The sequence below is a fragment of the Hemitrygon akajei genome, chromosome 9 (genome assembly GCF_048418815.1).
Source record: "Hemitrygon akajei chromosome 9, sHemAka1.3, whole genome shotgun sequence".
NCBI lineage: Eukaryota > Metazoa > Chordata > Chondrichthyes > Myliobatiformes > Dasyatidae > Hemitrygon > Hemitrygon akajei.
The window spans coordinates 29141100-29167619 of record NC_133132.1 but is presented as its reverse complement, the minus strand read 5'-3'; the positions used below and the strand labels follow the sequence as shown (position 1 = coordinate 29167619).

General features: G+C 41.6%; 1 protein-coding gene across 1 annotated transcript; it reads left to right on the top strand.

The window, feature by feature from the left end:
• The first annotated feature begins 1312 nt into the window (after nt 1-1312).
• On the top strand, nt 1313-26520 carry LOC140732643 (peptidyl-prolyl cis-trans isomerase FKBP8-like). The gene is made up of 9 exons (XM_073055339.1): nt 1313-1409; nt 1658-1827; nt 5994-6076; nt 7247-7467; nt 10938-11110; nt 13699-13776; nt 20276-20374; nt 24087-24185; nt 26276-26520. Exons 1-8 carry the CDS (start codon nt 1313-1315, stop codon nt 24153-24155), a joined length of 990 nt encoding a protein of 329 aa, XP_072911440.1. The 3' UTR covers nt 24156-24185; nt 26276-26520.

The window sequence follows — 26520 nt, the reverse complement described above, 5'->3', positions numbered from 1 at the left end:
TGCACATCATAGGTCATAGGCCTCCACTCTGAAAATCAATCCTGCACTTCCACCCTCTGGAAGTCAATTTTGTGTCCATTTGGCTAGCTCGCCCCGGAGTCTGTGTTCTAACCTTCTGGACAGTTTACATGTGGAACCTTGTTAAATGCCTTGTTCCAAGTCTATGCAGACAACGTCAATGTTCTGCCCTGGTCAATCCTCTTGTTCACCTCCCAAAAAAAAATCACATTTCTAAGACTTTATTTCCCTCGTGCTAAGCTTGTTGGCTACCCCTAACCAACCACTGCCTTTCCAAATGCAAATAAGTTCTAACTCTGAGAATCCTTTCCCTCGATCAAAGCCGCGCTCCTCCCTGCTCCCTTTCTGAAGTGAAGGCACGACGTGAGCTATCCAACAGTTTGCCGGTACATCAGGTCAGCTGCGGCTAACAGTAGAAAGGGAATTGTTTTCAGTATTTTGATTCGACGTTTTAAGTATATGATTTTGTTAAATTTTAATTCCTGCCCACGGACGTGTGTCCAGACGCAAGAAAGTCGAAACGAGTTTTGGAAATCGTTGAACTTCAGGCGTAAGTTGTTGGTTAAACCAGGAAGCAGCTATTCTCCACCCCCCCCCCCCGAACACACACCCTCTGCCCACCAGATGCCATACCTCGAGTAGAAGAGGGCTCTTTTCATGTTTCAGCAGGACGAGAACACTTGGGTCTTACAGAGGATGTCTTATGAGGGTAGTGGATAACCAGATACTTCTTCCCGGGGGGAGATTACTCAGGTGATTGGAGGAAAATGTGGGGGGAGGGGTGATGACAAATATTGTGTTTACAGAGCGGTGGGTGCGCGGAACGCACTGCTGGGGTGGTGGTGCATGCAGAATGTATTAGAAACTTTAAGATTAGCACATAGATGACAGAAACGAGGAGGGCTGTGTAGGGCTAGATTGATCCTGGAGCAGGTTAAAAGGTCGTCACAGCATCGTGGGCCGAAGGGCCTGTACTCTGCTATAGTGTTCTATGTTTCAGCTGAGCCAAGGTTGCGACGTGCATTCAGAGTGGGAGGTTATCTTTTCCCATGAAGCACCTTCCAAGGGCTTGTCCAAACTGTCCCGTGAGCCCAGTGGTTAGACTACTCGGCGACGTGCCGAGATCAGGATCAGTTTCGTCTGGGTCCAACTCTTGTGCTCCGTGTTGTTCGCGAGTCCAGGGCAATCGGTCCTGTGAAGATTCCTTCCCTTTAACTAAATTTAATTCCCAGCGGCTTCCGACGGACAGCCTCGCACCAAGCATGTATCCGCAGTAACAGGAAAACATTCTGTGATGCAACAGTCTGCGTTCAGCAAGGGTTCTAACAGCACGTGGTCATCCAAGTGTGCAGATGTTGACGAAGCCAAAGCCGCGGACGGAAAGGTAACCGGTTGCAACGGACCGGTCAGACTCAGATGACCTTTTAATGGCAACATCTTCTGGTCAAATAATTTCGATTGCAAACTGTGAGAACGTCTGAGGTCGAATCCCTGTTGCCGCCGGAGCTTGGCTGGGCATGGATGGAGTAGACAGTTCACAAGAGTGGATTGACGTGTTAGGTGCGCGCAATGTGCGAGGCAATCATTAACAACCGGTAGAAGTTCGATCAAAACTAATGTGATTAATTCACCATTGCAGGGAATGGGTTGCTAATAAAGAAGATTCTAAAATGTGGCGACGCGCAGCTCGACAGGCCGGGAATTGGCGAGGATGTAAAGATCTGGGTGAAGATAATGCAGGAAAGTGGAGAGGTCATACTGGGCCGACAGAAGATGTCATTCACTATAAACAGCAGGGATGTCATTAAGGTGGGTGAGCAGAAGGCTGCTGACACACAGCAAATCGCCACTTGACCTAAGCAACTGCAGATACCGTAGACCATAAGACAAAGAAGCAGAATTGGGCGATTTGGCCGTCGGATCTGCACCACCGTTCGATCATGGCTGATTTGTTTACCCTTTCAACGCCACACCGTTGGAAATCACAGTGGCGTGTGTGTTGATCTCCCTCTCCATCCCTCTGCCTGCGGTACACTTTCCCGGTATTTGCAACACTAAATTCTGCACTGTTTTCCCTTATGCACTTATGTAGGACATGATAGTCTGGATGAACCAACACCAATACCACACACAAGCAAACAGTGAGTCAGGCATCTGAGCAAAAGCTCAATAGAGTACATATGCAGGTTGCAACGTAAGCATTTAAAGCTAAAATTCCAATCTGTAATTTCAACCTATGTGGAATTAACAAGCCAACAAATATATAGACCACACTACTATTATTCACCCCTGTGTGCAAATCACAACTGGAATGTGCAGCACAGTACAAATTGTGCTCTCTTCAACTCATACCCATCTGTTTTCAATTCAGTGACAAATCTCATGGACATTTCTACTGTCATGGTATGGTATCCCCTCAGTGCAATCTTACACAGAGCTATAATTTATCTAAATGTAAATGCATGTTTGTAATTCCCATGTCCATAAATTAAACGTGCTCCTTATTAAATTGTGAAGGATTTCCATTTGTGAAAAAATTGAACTGTAAATATTTCAACCCACAATTGTCTGCAAAATGTGTTTGGAGTTCTCCTCTGTCAAAAATATGCACCAAATTAGACAGAATTACATTGTATTTTCTATATAAACAATTCACTGGTGTGAACAGTGAATAGATTGTGTATGTTTTCAATTACTCTCATTGAATTTGTGCAGCAAATTTGTGAGGATAATTTAACAATTCGATAAAGGCATAAACTCCCATCAAGGTCTTAAATTAGGATCTAAATGATTACTGTTTATTATAATTAGTTTGCTGTTTTGGCATGGTTAGAGGCATGGCTAATATTGGAACTATACTACAGCTGAGATTTTACTTGTCCCATAACCTTTGTTGCATCCTGTGCCTCAGCTTCTTTATTATCACATGGACTATACGGTTTCTCTAACACAGTAACTTTCAGAATCTTCTTTGCTGTCTAAGGCCCTGGAGATTTGCGTGCCCCTGATGTGCATACATGAAACAGCTCTGATTCTCACCGACTCCACCTTCTGTTCTGGAAGAGCCTCCAGGTAATGTTTCCTTTACCAATTAACCAACTGCAGCTTTTACAAAACTACCAGCAACTGGGAATCAATACGAAGTTATAGGTTCAGAAGGAGTCACCAAATTAGATATCAATGTGGCCTGAAATCTGGGATTGATTTCGACGTAATTATGACCACAGTTTGTTTGAATATTAGTAGATCTCCTGTAGATCACTGTTGAGATTTTGAAGCTCTAACCCAGAGATTTCCTCTCCAGCCAAAGCTGCTGGAAATCTGCAATTAAACATAAAATGATGGTGATACACATCACTTTAGGCTGCATTTTCTGGGGGGTTTTTTTTTGGGTTTTTTTAAGGATGGTGCACATCTGTAATCCCAGAATTAGAGGACATTTTTAACTCTTTGTAAGATACAGGTTTCAGATTGTTCTGGTTTTTGATTTAGGAAGCCCTGTCTAGTGAGGTTGACTGGAAGAGGCATAGGATCTATTTCATGTCTTAGCCAAAGAAGATATTCAATTTGATCCTAAGCGTACATGTGCAGTTGCTTACTTGTGTTTGTTCAAAGCACAATTTGCCTAGTTTTAAGTGCTTTGTCCAACTTAGGCCTTCCTACTTTCTCTTATTCCTCTGAAATGTCCTCTTGATGCAAAGGAGGGTTATCAAAATCTTAGTCTTAATGTTATTCGGTAGAAGAATTTGCCATGATTAAATGGGGCAGTGGGTTTAGTAGGCGGGCTGTTGCCTGGGTGTATTCTCCTCCTATTTTGTTTGCTATAGATAATAACTAAAGGAGAGTTGGTGATGGTGAATAATGTGATAGGTTACAGGAACACAATAAATTTCACATCATTTAAGTCAGTGTAATAAATCTGATTCTGACAATGAAAGGGGACAGGACTAATGGGAGCTGCATGAACTCGATGTGCCGAATGTCCCTTTTGTATTGTTAAAAGTAGATTCATAGAGTTCACTCCAGAAAATATATGTACACGTTTGTAAACGTTTTGTAAATGTTTGAAAGGATAAGATCTAAGCAAAAACCAAGCATGCTGAACCTCAGGAAGGTAGAAGGCAAGAGGACAGGCAACATCGGTGGAGAGAGAAGCAGAGTTAATGTTTCAGGTCAATGACCATTCATTAGTGTTCTGAAAGGTTAAAAAGAAAACTAATTTTAAGAAGTGGTGAATGGGGAGGAGGGAACAGAAATAGTGAACAGTGATTGGATGGAGAGGGGCTCATGGTGTGATTAAGTGGCTAAAGGATAATGATAGTGGAAGGTGAAAAAGAATGGAGTAGGAATTAATGATGTGGGTTAAAGACAAGAAGTAGAACTGTTTTCTAAAATTACCTGAAGGAAAGGACTGACTGTTGGAATATGAAATGCAAATAGCATGAATGCTAATTATCTGGAAGTATTGAGTGCTGAAGGCAGTGATATGCTCAATTTGTTTATGCTGATCTTTGTTGAAACCACATAAGAGGCCAAAGGCAGGGATCAGAATGAGATGAAGAATTTGTTACAAATAGCATTTGGGTAATAGTACAAAAGTTCCCCACACAAAAAATGTAATAGGTGAAAAAGAAATTGCTTAGAATTTTGATTAAGTGAATTACTGGACTTATCTAACCAACCTGGACATAATATTTGTAATTCTAATACCTCTAGATTGCTTTTGGCTTCCTCTGGTGGTTTTATTCTCTTCACATCTGCTCTTTCTTCCTATTATTTCTGGCTGAGTATGGTGGAAAGGTGGTTATGCTAATAAATTAATAATTAAGACAGCATATGTTCCCATTTCACTATAGCACTTCGTGAATTAAAGCTGACAAAATATCAAACTGAAATGTTCCCTCAATTAAAGCGAAATTATTAGACATGAAAAAATCCAAAAAGTTCACAATAGTTAATAGTGGATGAGATCTGCTGTCTTTACATGGTCTGATCTATGCATGGTTTCCCCTCCTGCCTTTATCAAATTGTTGCCAGTGAGTCAAAAAGGCAGCTCACTGCCATATTCTCCATGTACTTCTTCTTCTTTATGTGCCTTGCGCCTTACACGCTTGGGCGATCATGGCTCTCCACATCGAACGATCCCTCACAGCGTCAATGATATCTCACACACTTAGATCTGTTAGTTCTTTCACAGTGTCCATATATTTTCTTCTTTGCCTTCCTCTTCCGCATTTCCCAGGCAGATGGCTTTGTAATGTAAGGCATTCTATTTCTCCCTTTCTGATGACATGTCCCAGGAATTTAAGTTTCCTCTCATTTAATGTTCTCATTAAAGATCTTTTTGTATGGGCATGTTGGGGTACTGTCTCATTAGTTACCCTATCTCTATATGATATTTTCAGCATTCTTCTCAGAAACCATATTTCTGTTGCTTCTAAGTTTCTTTGGAGTTCCGGTGTTATAGTCCATGTTTCAGAAGCATACAACAAGATTGACCAGATGTAATGTTTTAGTAGCCTAAGCCTTGTTGTCATAGAAATGTGTCTGTTGGTAAAAATGGGTTTCATTTTTTGTAAGTTGGTTTTGGCAGTGGCAATTCTTCTTTTTATTTCTACGTTACTTCTAGCATCTTGTGATATAAAGCTACCAAGGTAATTAAAGCTGGTCTTTTGTTCAGTTTCTTGGTTACTGATGTGCAGTTGGCAGTTGGGAGCATCCTGCTGTTTTGATATTACTCCATGCGCTAACGATAAGAAAAATAATGACCTTACTAGTGATGCTCAAATTCTTAGACTTTTTTTAAATATAAAGAACTGTTTGCATCCATTAAGGAAATAGATCTAGAAGTATGTTTCAAAGGTGTACAATTTAAACAATTTATCTATTTTCCTGGTTGTGCCAACTTTTTGCTGTTAATAGTTGGAAGCAAAAATCAATTTTACAGTTTTTATGCCTCTCTGTTGTCTTTTCAGGGATGTTATAATTCACGCCTCAAAAAGAGTAACTGTACGTACTTTGTGAAAATATTTCCCTTCCTGTTTGCAGACTCCAGCTGGTAACTCAAAACTGGAGAGTATTCATAATGTCCTCACTAAGTTTTATTGACCTGAGGCAGATGTGTTTGTCTTTAAAGATGAATTCTCTGTGTACTGATTACTTTGTATCTGTTTTGCTTTTAGAAGTCAAACGCTGAAGAATTTAGAAAGGCTATTAAATTGCATTCCATGCAATTGACACCCATTGGGAAGTCTGTATTCTGCTGCTTTCAAAGAATGCTTATCCATGAATTTGCTGCGTGCCACAGTACATAGGATCTAGAAACATTCACCACAAAAAACATAAGAGATTCTGCAGATGCTGGAAATCCAGAGCAACACACAGAAAATGCTGGAGGGATTCAACAGGTCAGGCAGCATCATTGGAGAGGAATAAACAGATGATATTTTGGGCCAAGATCTGAGAAAGGTTTTTGGCCTGAAATGTTGACTGTTTATTCCTCTCCATAGATGTTGCTTGACCTACTGAATTCCTCCAGTGTCTTCTGTGTGTTATATTCAATGTTCCCTCTATTTTTTTTGTATTCTGCATGGGGCAACCATTGCTGTGAGCAGGAAATTTTTAAATGGCTTGAAAACCACGCGACGCTTTAAATGTTAAGAAAATTCCAGCTGTGCAGCAAAATTTCAGCTATGTGCATGGGAGCATTCCAGTTATTGCACGGCCATGCACCTGTTCCACTTAGAGGGAATGGTGGCTATATTCACTACACAACTCTCTTGTGATCCTGACCCTTTATGAGTGCTTGCTGGTGATATTGACCTATTTATGGGCACCATATCCATGGATAAAGCAAGATTTGGTTAGATGAACCAGTTAGTTATGTGCCTCTACAGGGATAAAGGGTGGCACAGTGGTATAGCTAGCAGAGCTACTTCTGAGCAACACCAGAGAACTGGATTCAGTCCTGATTTTGGAAGTTGTCAAAGTTCTCCCTTTGACAGAATAGTGAGCTTTGTCCACACATCCCAAAGATGTGCAGGTTGGTAAGTTAGTTGCTCCTAGTGTGTAGGTGAGTAATAGACTCTATGGGGAGAATAAATATGGGATATGTATAGGATTAGTCAGAGTCAGTGGCTAATGATTGGCACTGGCTCGACGGTCCAATGGGTCTGCATGACTCACTCAATGACCATGACAATTTCCATTCATTTGTTTAATGGTTCAGCAGTGAAGCGTCAGAAGTGAAACCAGGGAGCAGAGTCCTCCTCGAGGTCGAACTCTTATCAGTTGGTAGAACTTGTCTGGAGGTTACACCGAAAGTGGAGCAGTTACAAATGATTGGGGAGAAGCGGCAGGAAGGCAACCAGTACTTCCAGAGGAAGAACTATAAGATGGCAATCCTCTGCTACACCAGTGCTTTGGCAATCATAGATACAAACACCAAAGGTATTGAATAATTTTCCTGGGATAATTATACTTTTGATTGGAAATATTCATTATCTTCAATGTTTATAAGGAAATATTTCAGCTGTTAATGTTAAGTGAATAAGTATTGCCATCCTGAGCCTGGGAATTTATACAAACTAAGCGTCACCTTCATTAGAAAACACAGAAGTAGAAGCAAGAACAGACAAAGCCTCTCAAGGCAGCTCTTTATTCTATAAAGTCATAGCGAATCCTGGTCTTTCAGTCTACATTTTCTCCTTATCATCTCACATCTTGATTCCTTTCTTTATCGATCCTGATACTGAACACACCCAGCGACTGAGCGTTCACAGCTCACTTGGACAGAGAGTTACACGGAGTCACCACGCTCTAAATAAAGAGCATCAGAACACAAGAAAACAGCAGGAGGAGGCAGCCAACCTTTCAAGTTGTATGCCATTCATTATGATCGGGTCTGTCTGTCCCCACCTCATCTCCTCTTCTGTACTCGTTCCCACAGAGTTCAATTCCCTGATATTTCAAAAACTTACCTATTTCCACTTTAAATGCTCCAATGAAGGAGCCTCCATAGCCAGGGATTCACTATTTCTATAAGAAGTAGTTCCTATGCACCTCAGTTTTAAATGACCATCCTGTTATTTTATATATGTCCTCTGGTTCTATATTCCACCACTAGTGTAATAATTTCAGACCTGCCCTTTCATACCCTACCCTTCCAGGACCTTGATGTTTCAGCCAAACAAAATAATGTATGCAAAGCCAATTTCTTTTGTCACTTGTAATAGGGCAGCCCTCTCATCCCAAGAAATATTTCAGTCCTTAAAGGATGACTGTTCATCCTGTGTCAATGCTCCTTAGCTCCAGGTGCTACAGCTTCTCAGTGTCATGTGATTAGGCTCAAAGGGCTAGAAGGTCCCTTTCTACACTATATCTCAATAAAGGAAGTAAGAACTTATTTTCCATCATATAGGATAAATCTCCCCTTCTTCCAATTTTCTGGTAAATGCCTGCAAAATATGACTCTCAAGGTAGTAAATGGTGTTATATGGTGAGAATAAAGTTATATTGACTTTGACATTTTCATATATCCACCTTGCAGTTTTGGTCTGATGGCAGTAATGTCAGATGTTTTGTGGTGCAGGTCACCAGGTCACCATGTCAACAGAAACATGTAGACTGAAGCAGTCTCCACTGTCCAAGGTGCTGATTTACTGATGTAAGAAATCCCAGTGCTTTCTATATGATGTCAAATCTGGATATATGTTTTTTCTTTTTATCTCACAATAACACCTCACTATTTGTGGGATCCTGCAGTGTACAAAATCGACTGGCACAATTTCTATACTGCAATAATGACAGCAGTAAGTGGCAATACTGTGTTTATGATGAGATTGTGAATACATTTCAACAACAATCACTAACGCACAGCCCTACCTAGAGCCTCTGCCTGTACAAGTGCACAAATTTCTTGAGGTGGTTGAGGGACAAGTGGATACTGATTAAAATGCCATGGTAGTATCACATTCAACATAACAGTACTACAGCTTGGGGTGTTGTAGTTTGGAGTTCAATTCTGGCGTTCTCGCTGAGAAAGTTGGCATGTTCTTCCTGTGTGCGCACGGGTGTCCTCCAGGTGCTCCAGTTTCCTCTGCCATGCCAAAGACATACCAATCAGTAGGGTAATTGGCTGGATTTCTAACTAAAATAAATAAATAATCCTCAGTCCCTTATTTTTGTCTGTAACACTGGCAATGCCACCCCTCTGTTGCTGTCAGGCTAACGTTTGTCTGCGTCACCTTCTAAACCAATTGCTCCACTGCACTCCCTCCTGAACTCACATCCTCTGCCTCAGCAAATTCTAACTTCTTCAAAGCCTAGTGAGTCACTTCTTTCCTGCACAACTGGGCATCTCTCGCCATTCTCCCTGGTTTCTCTTGGCTATCAAATGAAGCTCCAAAGTTTTTATCTCCCCCCTCATCTCTATAGTCACCTCCATCCATATCTCCTGATTGTGCCAGTGTCTTCCCAGCCTCTCTCCATTCTTCAGCTTCAGAATCGGAATCAGGTTTATTATCACTGAAATACAGTGCGTCATGAAATATGTTGTTTAGCTGCAGCAGGACAGCGTAACGCATAAAATATACTACAAATTACAATAAGATATATAAGCAGTACTAACAGAGCATAAATAGGGAGGGAGTGTTCATAGGTTCATTGTCCATTCAGAAATCTGATGGAGTGGAAGAAGTTGTTCCTAAAGTGTTAAGTGTGTGTCTTTAGACTCCTGTATTCCTCTCTGATGGCAGTAAGGAGAAGAGGCCATATACTGGGTGGTGGAGGTCCTTCATGGTGAATGCCTCCTTTTTGAGGCATCACCTTTTGAAGATGCCCTCGATGCTGTGCCCATGATGGAGCTGGCTGTGTTTACAACCCTCTGCAGCTTTTTCTGATCCTGTGCAGTGGCCCTTCCATACCAGAGGTGATGTGACCTGTTAGAATGCTCTCTGCAGTAAAATATCTATGCACATTTGCTAGCATCTTTGGTGACATACCTAATTACCTCAAACTCCTATTGGAATATAGCTGTTGGCATGTTTTCTTCATATTTGCATCAAAACGTTGGGCCTAGGATAGATCTTTAGAGAACTTTAAACTGCTCACCCTTTCCACCACTGACTCCTTACATAAAGACTGGTGTGTGATCCCTTGAATTCCACCTCTTGAAGTCCACAATCAATTCCTTGTCTTACTGACGTTGAGTGCAAGTTATGGCATAAACTTCTGTTTCCTCTGTGTTACTGCTTTGAACCTCGTTGACTTGGGTGCCTCCCAATCTTCAACCCAATTTGGTTATAACCTTCCTATTCTCCTTCTTCTCCTACTGGTATTAGTTTTCATGATGCCTGTCAGCACAGCTTCATGTTAAATGTGCATCATAACTGTAAGCCTTTGTTCTAATTGGTTCCCAGTCCATCAAATCCTCTGAAAGTGACACAAGAAATCTTAGTGAATTTAACTTGCTTGTTTCATTTTAAAAGAGGACAGTTGCCTCTTCTGATCTATGCTAGTGCCCATCAGAGCAATCCTGTCAGCCCCACTCCCTCTCTCAATTATTTGTTTCCCCTTACATGCCCTTGAACTCACATTTTATTCTTTGCTGCTCACTTACACGATGGTAATGTTAACCTGCCAATTCATATTTGGGTTGTGGGGCAAAACCAGAGTACCCAGAAGAATCCACACAGTCACATGAAAAGTATGCAAACTCTGAGGTCAACATCGAGCCCAGAGCATTGAAGCTGTGTAACTTGTAGCAATTGCCTGGACCTTTGTAACTATTTTTCATTACCCGTTGAAACTGGCTGACATTGTGGAGTTTGGGTTAATGTCATGTGGTTGATTTCAGGGCAGTCTGACAGCTGCATACTGCTGTGCTGGATAAGACATTTAATGCTGCCTTGGTGTTCCAGATATCCTCAACCATGAAGACAAGAAAAGTCTTCTTGATGAAAAGGTGAAATGCTACAGTAATCTTGCAGCCTGCCACCTGAACACAGGACAGCTGGAGGAGGCTTTTACCTGCTGTGATATCGTCTTGCAGCACCAGCCTCAGCATTGCAAAGCCTTGTTCAGGAAGGGCAAGGTATGCAAGGACATAATGTGAAATTGACAGGCAGGTAGTTTTTCTTGAGCCAAATTACAACCACAGGCAAGTGTCAAAGGAGCAGTCATGTATTTGTTTTGTTATTCCTTTGATGGAGTTGGGGGGGGGGTGTGGAGTAGGAGAGGGATTTATCTACATAATACTGTATATGGGGGTCTTCTATAAGCAACTATAAGGGCCTTGGAAAACCATTGCAAATGGGTCAAGCAGCTTCTGCACATTATGTCCAGGAAATACATTGATCTCCCATAAATTTGAGTCACAGTGACCTGGTATGCTGTAGTCCTAGGCTAGGGACTCAGTAAAGTCCGGGCATGGGATGCTGGCAATAATTTCTCATGCATTTCGGGGTGTTCATTTGAAAGGGTTTCAATGTTCAATAACTTCTGATCCCACCTCTATTAATGAGCATTTTCTTTGTAGATGTTGTTTTGCGTCTACAGACAGTGGTGGATACAGCCCACTCCATTACTGGCAAAGCCCTCCCGCCATTACGTGCATTTACAAGGAGGGCTGCCACAAGAAAGCAGCATCCATTATCAAGGATCCGCACCACCCAGGCCACACCGTTCTTGCTTCTGCCATGGGGTAGAGGTACGGAGCCTTCAGTCCCGTATCTCCAGGTGCTGGGACATTCATCATCTTACAACTATCAAGCTTCTGAACCAGTGTGGATAAATTCACTGACCTCAACTCTAAACTGATTCCGCAACCTACACACTCAGTTTCAGGGACCCTGCCACTCATGTTTTATAAAAAGTATTCATCCTTTCCCACTGGAAGTTTTCATGTTTTACAACATTAAATCACAGTGGATTTAATTTGGCTTTATTGACACTGATCAACAGAAAAAGACTCTTTTGTGTCAAAGTGAAAACAGATCTCTACAAAGTGATCTAAATTAATTACAAATATAAAACACAAAATAATTGATTGTGTAAATATTCACCCCCTTTAAATCAGTATTTAGTAATCAGCAATTACAGCCTTGAGTCTGTGTGGATAGGTCTCTATCAGCTTTGTATATCTGAACACTGCAATTTTTCCTGTTCTTCTTTACAAAATTGTTCAAGCTCTGTCAGACTGTGTGGGGATTGTGAGTGAACAGCCCTTTTCAAATCCAGCCACAAATTCTCTAATTGGATTGAGGTCTGGACTCTGACTTGGCCACTCCAGGATATTAACTCTGTTGTTTTTAAGCTCTTCCTATGTAGCTTTGACTTTAGACTTGGGGTCATTGTCTTGCTGGAAAACAAGTCTTTTCCCAAGTCACAGTTCTCTTGCAGACTGCATGAGGTTTTCCTCCAGGATTCCCCTGTATTTTGTTGCATTCATTTTACCCTCTACCTTCACAAGCCTTCCAGGGCCTGCTTCAGTGAAGCATCCCCACAGCATGATGCAGCCACCACCTTGCTTCATGGCAGGGATGGTGTGTTTGTGATGATGTGTGGTGTTTGGCTTATGCCAAGCATAACGTTCAGTCTGACGGCCCAAAAGATCAATTTTGGTTTCATCATACCATAGAATCTTCTTCCAGCTGACTTCAAAGTAACCCACATGCTTTTTGGCAAATTCTAGTCGAGATTTTATGTGTTTTTTTCAACAGTGGCTTTCTCTTTGCCACTCTCCCATAAAGCCGTGACTGGTATAGCACCCGAGCAACAGTTGTTGTATGTGTAGTCTCTCCCATCTCAGCCACTGAAGCTTGTAACTCTTCCAGAGTTGTCACAGGTCTCTTGGTGACCTCCCTCACTGGACCCTTCTTGCACAGTCACTCAGTTTTAGAGGGCAGCCTGCTCGAGGCAGATTTACAGCTGTGTCATATTTCCATTTCTTGATGATTCACTCAACTGTACTCCAAAGGATATTCAGTGACTTGGAAATTTTCTTGTATCTATCTTCTGATGTGCTTTTCAATAATCTTTTCTTGGACTGTTCTTTAGTCTCCATGGTGTAGTTTTTGCCAGGATACTGACTCACCAGCAGCTGGAGCTTCCAGACACAGGTGTATTTTTACTCCAATCAACCCTGACTGCACACAGGTGATCTCCATTAACTAATTATGTCACTTGTGAAACCAAATGGCTACACCAGTGATGATCTGGTGTGTTGTATTAAAGGGAGTGAATACTTAAGTAATCAATTATTTTGTGTTGTAATTTTGTAATTAATTTAGATCACTGTGTAGAGATCTGTTTTCACTTTGATACAAAAGAGTCTTTTTCTGTTGATCAAAAAAATCAAATTAAATCCACTGTGATTCAATGTTGTAAAACAATAAAACATGAACACTTCCCAGGGAGTAAATTTGTATTATTGGCACTGAATGTAATATACAGACATACAGGTATACACGATTTGTTTTCCTTTGCACATTTGTTGTTTGTCAGTCTTTATTTACGTACATATAGTTCTTCATAAATTACATTATATTTCTTTATGTTTCTGCAAGAAAAAGACTCAAGGTGGTACACAGTGACATATACATATTTTGATAATAAATTTACTTTGACGTTGATGTATTTGCACTAGCACATTCAGCATTTCAATATCCTATTCTATTTCAGGTACTTGAGCTACAAGAGCAGTATTTTCTCTCAATCAAATTTCTCAGAAAAGCTTTGCAGGTGGAGCCTGCAAACCAGGTAATTTTTACCTCAGTGATGCATAAATTGAGTGAGTCAGCCGCTGCACACTTCTCAAGCGGCAGCTGAATTGTGTGTGAGTTTGCTGCACCTGATTAAGCTGTCTCTGGTCAACATGTTGTCTTTTGCTCTGTTCTTTGTCACTGCTGTCTGTACTTCATTCTGCTCCTCAATATACAAATTTCTTGTAGTTATTTTGGTCATTAGTGAGACTGAACCTAAACTACTGCAGGTGTGTTTGGTTTCCTTATCTAAAATACATACACATTCACTTTAGAGAAACTGATTGGGGCTCTGGTTGTCCTGCTCCCTTTATATTCACTGGGGCTTCAAATTTTGTACTCCCATTGCAACCCTAGTTCTTCTTCCTTTATACACACTGGTGCCATGTTTCCTGCAATCCCTTTAACTTACCAGGTTCATTGAAACTGTGTTATAATACTGTAGAACATCTAAAGAAAGTGAATTAGAAATTCACTGTAGGGTTTGTACTGTAGGGTTTTACTAGGTATGATTTCAAATTGTCTGGAAAATCTATCAGACCAACACCACTAAAGTCCCGAGCATTTCGGACCATGTGTTTTGATTTTGTGCCTCCAGGTTACTGTATTTATGACCCAAGTGTATGTACTCTCTAAAGCCTCTGTTATTCTGGTTCTGTTGTAGTTCAAATCCTGACCCATTGCCATTCATTTGGCTCTCAGACTTTTCACCTTTAAGTATAATTCTCTATTCCCAGAGGCAGAAACAGAACCAATATTAACGGGGATCAGTTTTCAAAGATTCAAACAATACTACTGGTGGCACCAAAGCAATCCACTTGTCAGCCAAGAGAATCCTACAGCTGATTTATTTTGATGATATGGTCAGAACAGCCAAGAACTCAGCTATGGCTAATTTTTAAAACACGAAAAGACAAGCTGTCTTCAAAGTGCTTGAGAAAGGAGACTGTGTTACATACGGTTTATCCCATTAAAGTACAAGTGACCTGTGACATTCATTACGTTCTCTAGTGGAGTTCTCTGTAACACGTGATATTACCGAATGACTGAGGGAACTGCAGTGAGGTGTGGAGAACTGACCATAACGTATCTGGCTCTGCCAGAGGGCACTGGTGCTGCTCACTAATTCCTTGGGCAACTTTGAGAAATAGACCTACTGCCAGTATGATTACTGGTCCTGGGAGTCTGGAAGAAACTATAGACAGTGACCCTGAATTTGCTTTAGTTTATTTTAATATGAAAACATAACTGTTTCTGTAACACCATTTCCAAAAGCATCACAGACTGCATATAAACGCACACAAAATGCTGGAGGAACTCAGCAGGCCAGGCAGCATCTATGGAGAGTCAACATTTTGGGCCAAAAAATTGACTTATTTATTCCTCTCCCTAGATCATGTCTAATCTGCCGAGTTCCTCCAGTAGTTTATGTGTTTTGCTTTGGATTTACAGCATCTGCAGAAGCTTTGTGTCTATCCCTGTTCAGAGTTACTGGGTTTATTCGTGTTATTCTATGCTATGTGACTTTCAGGATGTGTTGCTCTGTTGATCTATTATGAGTAATCACAGTGGCTCTCGTTTCTTTGGTCTTACAGCTGCTATCTCAGCATTCAGATCTAATAGGTGCATGTCAGAACACAGGCTCGACTTTTGAGGGACATCACTGATTAATGACTGAATACTGTAATGATGGGAGAGGATGAATACAGAGGGACCAAACCAGCTTGAAGAACTGCAATAGGTGGGTTCTTTGTGCAATGGGATCACAGAAACCTTCAAGGGTTTGGCCAGGAATTCTTGATAGGAAATGATTGCTTGCAAGAACTTCTCCAAGGAAGTCCTTGTAAGCAGTGATGTTACAGAGGTGCAGTTTGTGCTGTTCTGGGGAGGACAGGAATGCATGGAAGTTCTTATACATGCAGTGCATTCTCCTGTTGGCTGAAGCAAAATTAATGAAGGAGGGGTTTTAGTGATATTTTTAATGCAGAGGAACAGTGAGGTGTGCCTGGGTTCAGTGCCCAACACCCTAAAATGATCTTGAGGCAAGGAAACAGAGACCTTTGGCAAACAAATGTGCATTAGAACCTACAGATAGTTACAGATCTCAGTGAGGACAAAAAACTTTGAGTGTAGGCCCTTCAAAAGGTAGTTTTAGTGGATCATAAACACAGGAGATTGTGCAGATGCTTGAAATCCAGAGTAACACACACAAAATGCTGGAGGAGCTCAGCAGGTCAGGCAGTATCTATGGAGAAGAATAAACAGTCGACGTTCTTAGCAAAGACCCTTCATCAGGACTGAAAAAGAAGGGGGAAGAAGCCAGGATAAGAAGGTGGGGGGGGGGGGGGGGAGAGAAGGAGTACAAGCCAGAAGATGATAGCTGAAGCCAGGCGAATGGGGGATGGAGTGATAAACTGGGAGGTGATAGGCGGAAAAGGCTGAAGAAGAGGGAATCTGAGAGGAGAGGAGAGTGGACCATGGGAGAAAGAGAAGGGGCACTGGAGGGAGGTGAAGAGGTAAGTGAGTGCCAGAGATGATGCCTGGTAGCCAACTCTTTAATTCCAATTCCCCACTCCCATTCCGATATGTTGGTTTATGGCCTCCTCTACTGCTGTGACAAGGCCACTCTCAGGTTGGAGGAATAACTCCTCATATTCCATTTGGGTAGCCTCCAACCTGATGGCATTAACATCTATTTCTCTATCTTTTGGTAATTTTCTCCTCCCCCTTCTCTCTTCTTCCATTCCTCATTCTGGCTCCCCGCTTTACCTCTTCCTTTCTCCTCACCTGCCAATCACTTCCCCCTGGTGCCCCACCTCCTACCCTTTTCTCCCATGGTCCACTCTCCTCTATCAGGTTCCTTCTTCCCCAGCCCTTTTTCACCTCTCTCCTCCCAACATTACATTATCCCCTTCTTCCATCCACCTGGCTTCAGCTAACACTGTCTAGCTTGGACCCCTTCCCCTCGCCCCACACGTTTACTCCAGCTTTATCCTCCTTGCTTTGCATTCCTGATGAAGAACCTCCGTCCAAAACGTCAACTGTTTATTCCTTCCCAGTGATGCTGCCTGGCCTGTTGAGTTCCTCCAGCATTGTATGTGTTAATCACAGTTTCAGGGGAATAGGGTAAGTACAAGCTAGCTGTTTTATGTTTTGTCATTATCCAGCTGAGTGAGGTGAAATAAGGATCTTGGGCTTTGTGCTATAGTTAACACCTTCTGAAAGAGTTTTATCCTCTGCTCACCATTAGGTTCATTTTCAACTGCGATTTTTTTCTCCCAGAAATATTGCAAGTAAATCTTCAGTTGAAAACCTGTAGGAGGGCTTTAAAAGTCAACTAGCATGCGTATAGAGGTTTATAAAGATATGGGGCAAACATGGGCAAATGAGACTAGATGGATGAGTATCTCCCATCCAAACTTTGAAATCCATCCATTATCCATCATCATCCCCCACCATCCAGGCCATGCTCCTTCTTGTTAAACCATCGGGAAGGAGGTGCAGGAGCCTTAGGTTCCACACCGCTAGGTTCAGGAACGACTATTACCCTACAACCATCAGACTTCTGAATCAACATGGATAACTTAACTCACCTCAACTCTGAACGGATTCCACAACCTGTGGACTCATTTTCAGGGACTCTACACCTCATGTTTTCAGTAGTATCTATTTATTTGTACAGTTTGACTTTTGTTCATTGGTTATGTGTCAGTCTTTGTTTATGTATAGTTTTTCATTGCTGCTGTTGTATTTGTTTCCCTGTAAATCCCTGTAAGAAAATGAATCTGAAGGTAGTGGATGGTGATGTATATATACTTTGATAATAAAGTAACTTTGAATGAGACTTTTGGATGGGCATGGAGCAGTGGGCTGAAGGGCCTGTGCCCATACAGTATGTCTGTACGCGATACAGAAATCAGAAAGAAATCCGGGTCCAGTGTAAACTAGTCCTTTAATAGTTTGGGTTTTTAAAGATTCATGCACTGCAGCAAAAAGCATAACTTTCTATCTTACTTGTACCGAATAAATCAATTTCAATCACTTAGAGTGGGCATTTCTCATATTTGCAAGTTAAATCAAATTAGGTTTGAACTTACTTAGAAGGTAGGGGTTTGTCTCTCAGTTCTACACAGTAAACAGTTCCAGCAGAATTTTGGGCTACTATTGGGACCATAGACCCTAAAGCATGCATATCTGCCAGAGCCAGTGTCAGCGTTCACAGGAGATGCTGGCAGTAACACTCTGGTTATTGAACAGCAAACTGCAGAGCACAGCAGAGCAGATGCCCTCAGCATGGCTGAATTAGGGTCACAACACTCCACTGGAGCCAGAGTTGGTAAACTCAGTTGCTGTGGTTGGAAACACAGTTAAGTGCAGAGCAGAATCAGAGAGAGAGCAGGACTAACATTACCCTCACCTTAAGCACCTTCACAATTAAAATGCTATTTATTTGTGCACCAGTTCTAAGGTTGGTATTATGATATTACTATGGCAGTGAAGTCAAGTTTCTATAGAACATAGAGCATAGAACGGTACAGCACAGGAACAGGCCCTTCAGCCCACGAATGTTGTGCTGAACCAGCTAAAAGACAAATCAAAAACACCCAAACACTAATCCCTCCTATCGAAAGCCTCTAATGTATTTGCTGTTACCACCACACCAGGCGGCGCATTCCAGGCATCCATAACTCTCGAGTAAAAACTTACCCCTCACATCCCCTTGAATCTACCCACTCTCACCTTCAATGCATGTCCTCTGGTAATAGACATTCCAACTCTGCGAAACAGATACTCTCTGTCCATTTTATCTATGCCTCTCATAATCTTGTAAATCTCTATCAGATCTCCCCCCAGCCTCAAGTGCTCTAGAGAAAACAACCCTAGCTTATCCAGCCTCCCGTGAAAGCACATGCCCTCCAAACCAAGCAGCATCCTGGTAAACCTCTTCTGCACCCTCTCGAAAGCCTCAACATCCTTCCTATAGTGGGGTGACCAGACTGTATGCAATACAGATGTAGCTTAACCAGAGTTTTATAAAGTTGCAACATAACCACCTGATTTTTGAACTGAATGCCTCATCTAATAAAAACAAACATTCCACAAGCCTTCTTTACCACCGTATCGAACTGTGTAGCCACTTTCAAAAAGCTGTGAGTGTGGATCACAAGAACTCTCTGCTCAGCAACACTGCTAAGAATCTTGCCCTTAACAGTGCACTCTTGCCTTGCATTTGCCCTACCAAGATTCAACACCTCACATTTATCTTGGTTAAACACCATCTGCCATTTCTCAGCCCATACCTGCAACTGATATACATCGAGCTGTATTCTTTGCCAGTCTTCTACACTATCCACAACTCCACCAATCTTATATCATCCACAAACTTACTAACCCACCCATCTACATTTTCATCCAGGTTACTTATATACATTACAAATTGCAGAGGTCCCAGCAGAGATCACTGTGGAGCACCACTAATAACAGATCTCCAGCTTGAATAAATTCCTTTAACCACTATCTTTTATGTGCAAGCCAGTTCTGAATCCAAACTGCCAGTCCCTACAGAGCCCATGCATCATAATCTTCTGGATTAGCCTTATCTCTACAATGAGGGTTGATTCACAATTCCAGTTTTGCACCTGGGAAATAAATATAAAATCCACCTCTATATTCATACTTATTGGTAAGTAAATGATAATCATTGTGCTGGGATAGCCTTATCTCTGTTAAAATTTGTCCAAGCCTGCTAACTTATCCCCTCTGAATAAACACACTTATAATCTTAGAAATAGACTATAAAAGCCTAACCTTGTCTACTTGTTCTTCGTACTTATCCAAGTAAGGTTTAACAATCATAGGGTTCATGCCTCGACCACTATTTCGGGCAATGGTTTGCAGACCCCTATTATTCACAGTTGGAAAAGCTTTATCTCACTCCCAGCTACCCTGATAAAATTCTTTAAATAGATGTCACTTGGTTTTTGACCCATCTAGGAAAGGAAAATATGTCCTTAGTGTTCATGATATTTTGGTCCCTCAGATGTTTTTTTTGTTTTTCACAGCTCAATTAAATCTTACCTTAGCTTACTTTGATCCTAAGAAAACATACCCAGCATATGCAATTTTCACTGATAGCTAAAATTTTGAGAGATCTGGCATCATTCTCACTCTGGTGCAATCAAATCTTTCCTGTAAAGTGGAGACCATAAACTGTACTTAGTATCCAAACTGTAGTTTAATTAGGATAAGTGGTTCATACAGTAATGGTGCAGGGGACCCATAGCCTGGTGGCCATGCCCACCACCATTATATATCAGAACCTCAGGAGCCTATTGAATCAGTGATTGAGTTAGTTCCACACATCACAATGCATGAGTCACCAGTGAACGAGTTTCCAGATCAGGAGCGTGCAGATGGAAAACTAGAAACTAAAAAGCATCACTGGTTGCATATTACCAAAGCAATCTAACCTTTTCAATTAATGTTTGCATCTGCAGGAAATTGAGAGGGCAATGAAACTTGTATTTGACAAGTGGGCAGAGAAATCTGAAGGTACCAACAACGCTAAAATGGTGAATGAATGTTCACTGTTCTTGGTAGGTCTGAGATCTCTCACGGATGGAATTTTCTTTGCTATTTTATGAATGAAATAAGTTATCCATAAACAGTACACTTTCAATTGACTTTAGATATTCTGATTAGGACTGACAGCACATAATAGCCAAACCCTGCAATAAACTTAGACAACTTAAATAGGGTTAACTGGTACAGTGTTACATTGCAGCTCGACATAACTGGTCAGATAAAGTGGCTGGTCGAACAGCTGGTCTGAAATAGCAAAGTATCCAACTTCCTTGTATTTAATAGCAGTATCTACAGTCGTAACTGTAAACATCGGACCGATTTAAGATCCAAGTAACACACATAAAATGCTGGAGGAACTCAGCAGGCCAGGCAGCATCTATGGAAAAGAATAAACAGTCAACGTTTTGGACTGACACTCTTCATCAGGACCTGAATGAAAGGAGGCAGCAGACAGAATAAGAAGGTGGTGGGAGTGGAATGAGTATAAGGCAGCAGATTCTAAGTGGGACTAGGTGAGGGTAAAGGTGAGTGGGTGGGTGGGGAAGGGGAGATGAAGTAAGACGCTGAGAGGGTATTAGTGAAATAGACGAAGGGCTGAAGAAGGAGTTTAATAGGAAAGGACAGTTGACATGGAAAAAAGGGAAGGGAATCAGAAAGAGGTGATGGGCAAGTGAGGAGAAAAGAAAGGGTGAGAGGGTAACTAGTACAAGGAACGGAGAAAGAGGGGGGATAAATTGCCAGCAGTTAGAGATATGGATGTTCATGCCATCAGGTTGAGCCCATGTTATTTGTGCTGACCTTTTAACTTGAGATCAATCTAACCCTCCACTTTTGTTAAGTGCTCCTAATGTATCTGTCTCTTCCACCAACCCTGGCAGGGTGTTCCACACACCCATCACTCTCTGAGTGTAAAGAACATCCCCCCTATCAATTCTAACCAAACTCCATTAGAGAAGCGTTAGATTGATCTTAGTGTAGGTTAAAAGGTCAGCACAACATTGTGGGCCAAAGGGCCTTTACTGAGCTGTAATGTTCTATGTTATGTCTCAATCAAATCTAACCAAACTCGTGTCTTAGACATTTGACATTTTCTTTGTTTATATTCAAGGTTTTGGATGAAACTAAAAATCATCTTTGATATATATGATATTCCATTATTACTTATCTCTCTTCACTAAAGGTCTCTTAAACATATGATTAATTAACATTTCACAATTGTAATTCTAAATCTGCTCGAATCCTGTTGGCTCTTCCATATCCTGATCTATGTAACTATAGAACTGTTTCAAATTAGATGCATTGATGTGCCACCCAGTTCCTTAAGGTAGTTACACTGGGATAATTTGATTGCAACCTCATGTGTATTTGCACCTACTTGAGTAATGCCTTGTTTATTTAGTATTTGTCCAACTCTTCTTTAAAATGTGCATAGTCTCTGCTTGCACAGAGTTTTGGGAAGACAATTTGAAAGATTCACTATCCTCTTTTGGACCCCATGAATTTGTAACAATTACATTGTTTAGCACGGCATTGTTGTGCCCTGTGGTGGCAATGTTGACATTAAACTTCAAGAGGAATGAGTATCATGTAACAAATTTAATCTTAGTAAGAGTTGGCTGTCTGTATCCTCTTCTTCCACCACTATCCCTCACCTACCCTTGGCCTCTCAGGCTTCCCTCTACTCCTCATCACCCACTTGTTTTAACCAGTTCCCTTCTACCACCACCACTCTCCACATCTGCCCTACCCCCAACATCTCACCGTCTTAACAGGATAGGGTTCTCCTAATCTGTACCTATTACACCATGAGCCTCTGTAGCCAGCACATCATTCTTCGTAGTTTCCACTATCCAAAAGGGGAAACTACCACTAAAAATGAACATATGTCCCTTCCCCGCTACCCTCTTCACTTTCCATATGTATGTGACTCCCTTGTTCACTCCCCCCTCCCCCCACTAATCTCCCTCCTGCCACTTAACCCCATAAGCATGACAAGTAGTACATCTACTCACATACCTCCTCCCTCACCATCATTCAGGGCCCTGGAAAGGTTCTTCCAGGTGAGGAGATACATCATCTGCAAATCTGTAAGGGTTGTCTCTTGTACCTAGTGTTCCCAGTGCAGCTTGCTCTACATTGGTGAGATCCATGCAGATTGAGGGATTGCTTTGACCAGCACTTTCACTCTGCCTGCCACAAAAGGTAGGATCTCTTAGCTATCCATTTTATTTTGACATCCCATTCCCATTCTGAAATGTCAGTCCATGGCCTCCTCTACTGTCATGATGAAGCCAAACTCAAGTTGGAAGAGCAACATCTTATATTCTCTCTGGTTACCCTCCAACCTGATGGCATCAACATCAATCTATCTAACTTCTGGTAATTTCTCCCCCTCTTCCTTCTCTCTTTTTCCATTGCTCATACTGGTTACCCTCTCACCCTTTCTCTTCTCCTCACCTGTCCATCACTGCTTTCTGGTTCCCTTCCTTCTTCCATGGTCAACTGTCCTTTCTTATTAGATTCCTTCTTCTTCAGCCCTTTATCCATTTTTACCAATATCCTCCAACATCCACCCATTCCCCACCTACCTTCTCCCTTACCAAGCTCGCTGGCTTCTACTCATTCCCCTCCCGCCACCTCCTTATTCTGGCTGCTGCCTCTTTCCTGATGAAGAGTATCAGCCCAAAATGTTGACTGCTTACTCTTTTCCATAGATGCTGCCTGTCCTCCGGCATTTTGTGTGTGATTTCCAGTACCTGCAGATTTTCTTGCCTTTGACAGATTTAAGATGGTGGTTGGAGTGATGAGAGGGTAGAAGAGATTTATTAAAATGTAGTTCACTGTCTCCATCTGGAAAGCCCAGCCTGATAGAATAATTAAAGGGTATTCAACGGTAACTAAATGATGTTGGAGAATGAAAGTATTTTAGGGTTAAGGACAAGGAACAGGACAAAATGAAAACAATTTTTTCCAATGTCTTCCTTCTCAATCATTTTCTAATTAACATGGTTCTTTTCCCAAAAACGAACACTTACTTCTGGTTTGCTCAACGTTTTTTTCTGCGTTAAAAAGTTCTAAATAAATTCAAGGCTGTTTTCTCTTCTCATTGGTGGAAATAAAATCACTATATTATTGCAGTTAACACAAAATATTTCCAATTTTCGATTCAGTACATTTTTTCTGTGCTCTTCTCTGGTGTCATTCACTGATGGTGGATGTGTTTTGTTATTGTTTGTTCATGAAATTATAGGATCAGTGTTTAAGGCTGTTACCTGTGTATGCACATTTTAAAAAGCAAAGACCAACATGCCCTGGACAAAGGGTACAACTGCTCCATGATGTTTATTTCTTGTTGCTTCTTTACCTCTCACTGCAGAGCCATTAGTGAAATATAACAATTCCCACTGCTTTCTGCATGAACTTGTACATTCTCCCCACGACCATGTGGGATTCCTCCAGCTGCTCCGGGTTTCTTGCAAATTCCAGAGATGTATGGTGAGGGTTTATAAGTTGTGGGCGTGCTACATTGGCGTTGGAAGTGTGACAACATTTGTGGACAGCCCAGCACAATCCTTGCTAATCTGATTTATCACAAACAACACACTTCACTCTGTAAAGTGACACATAAAGCTAATCTTTAAGATGCTCCTTAAAGCCTACCCCTTTGATGGTGATTTTGGTTAAGTGTCCTGATGCAAGTAGTAACTATGGTTATTGCTACAGGCTGATGAAAGCAAGGTTAAACAAGCAGAGAATCATTCAGAAATGCCAGAAGAATGCCAAAGGACTTAAGAGACGCTGACCTCTCTGAGGCTGAGTTAGGTATGTTTGTTATACTGCTATCTCAACTGTTGGTGTGCTCAGAGATTATCTAACATTCCATGTTAAGGAGTTGGTGCTGGAACTGGATGAACTCTAGACCATTCAGGAGGCTGAGGGGATGATAGATAGGACATATAGAGAAGTAGTTACACCCGAGACTCAAGGTGCAGGACGCAGGAGACTGTGTGACAGTCAGAAAAGGGAAAGGGGTTAAACAGCCAGTGCAGAGTACCCTTTTGGCCAGCCCCTCAAAAACAGGCACACCACTTTGGATATGGGGGTGGGAGATGCCCTAGCAGAGGAAAATCACAGCGGTCAGGTCTAGGCCACCGTCTGACTCCATGACTCAGAAGGTGGGGGGGAGGGGTAGAGAAGAGGTGAGGTGTGGTGACAGGGAATTGTTAGAAAGGAGGTTCAAGAACAAAATTCCAGGATGGCATGTTGTCTCCTGGGTGCCAGGATCAGGGAACCTCGGTTCGACTCCACAGCATTGTTAAGTGGGAGGGGGAGCAGCCTGAGGTCGTGGTCCATTTCGGTAGCAATCACATAGGTAGGAAGAAGGACGAGGCTCTACAAAGTGAGTTCTGGGAGTGTGTGCAACACACACAAAATGCTGAAGGGACTCAGCAGGCCAGGCAGCATCTGTGGAAAAGAATAAACAGTCGATGTTTAGGGCTGAGACCCCTCTTCAGGTCAGTCCTGAAGAAGGGTCTCATCCCAAAACACTGACTGTTTAAAGTTCAAAAAAGCTCAAAGTAAAATTTATTATTAGAGTACTATCATGTCACCGCATACTTAGCAAATCTATAAAACAGTAATTGTAAACAGGATCAATGAACAACAAACTGTGCAAATGTAAATATAAATAAATAGCAATAAATAATGAGAGCATGAAATCACAATATAAAGAGGATCATGAGAGTGTGGAATGAGCTGTCAGTGCAAATGGTGCATGTGAGCTTAATCTCAGTGTTTAAGACACATCAGGATAGGTATGTGGATGGCAGGGGTAAGGAGGGCTGTGATCTGGGTGCAGGTCAGTAGGACTAGGAAGTTTAAATGGTTCGGCAAGGACTAAATGAGCTGCTGGGCCTGTTTCTGTGCTGACCTTTTCTATGACAATGTCACAAAGACGAAGTGACAACAAAACAATAGAATGAGTTTTGCAGGAATGGTTAACACATATTCTTCAACCTGGTTCTCTGTGGGGACATTGTTTGAAGACTTGACCAAGCACTGAATCCAGCGCACCAGTGAGGGAAATACAACTCCTTGGCATGTCCAAAGTTTCATATGGTGCCATATTTGGCTAAGCGGAGAGATTCTATTTCAACCTAACCTGATATTGTATGTTCTGCTGACCGTGTTAGGCATGCTATGTTGGCATTGGAATGTGTAGCAACACTTACAGGTTGCCCACAGTGCATCCTTGTTTTTAAACACGGTGTAAATGTTAATGGTTGTTAATGTCGCTCCATATTTCGATGTAATAAATAAATTTGAATCTGAATGATATTAATAGAAAAGGCATTCTGCCAGTAGCCTCCATAAAATGAAGCACTGGAAGAAAATCACCGTGGCAAAAGTTGATTGGCAAACTAAGTTGCTCTTCAACGGTAATTTTATCATCCCACCTTCCCCCGCCCCAGAATGAGCAGAGATGGAGTTACAGCACCTCAGCACCCTTCTCCAAGCTGTCCTCCTATTAGGCATTGCTCCCCCAATCAAGTAATCTTTTTTCAGAACTACAATCTTCTTCCTAACTTCATATATGTTGGCACCATGATTAAAACTATAATTAACAATTTCAACAGTACTGCCATTTAACACTGACAAAGCTTGCAGCCAAAGCTTATCGCAGCCTAACACAATGAATATGTAATCTTTGCAGACTTAATGTAGCACAACTGATATCAAACATCAATTCATTTAAAAATAAATTGACAGTGTCTTGGCTTCGGGTTCAAGTTGAATTTGTTCCAGTGCAGATGAATTTCCACCTCCTCCAATGTGGCTTGATTTGCCTGTCACGGTCAGAAGTAGTTTGGAATGTATTGACACACAATAAATGTTCTCTCTTTTTCACCTAGGTTCAACCACTGAAGAATACCTCTTATCACATCCATCATCCGCTGCTCATCAGAATTCTAATTCTTATTCACATTATGGGTTCCAATTAGTATCTTTTGCTTCTAGTATACAAAAAAGGAAAATGATGTTAAAATTCTTAACATAATTTGTTGGATACACTCCAACTTTCTTGCAGATATTGCAATTCATGTTCAACTGCAGAATACATTTCATTTAATATGATGAAAAGAATCATAGAAGACTG

What these genes read in the sequence shown, in the direction of transcription:
- LOC140732643 (XM_073055339.1), top strand. Translation starts at nt 1,313, where the DNA reads ATGCAACAGTCTGCGTTCAGCAAGGGTTCTAACAGCACGTGGTCATCC. An exon ending in CCTTGTTCAGGAAGGGCAAG is followed by an intron (nt 11,111 to 13,698) that starts GTATGCAAGGAC and finishes ATTCTATTTCAG; the next exon opens with GTACTTGAGCTACAAGAGCA. An exon ending in AGGTGGAGCCTGCAAACCAG is followed by an intron (nt 13,777 to 20,275) that starts GTAATTTTTACC and finishes TTGCATCTGCAG; the next exon opens with GAAATTGAGAGGGCAATGAA.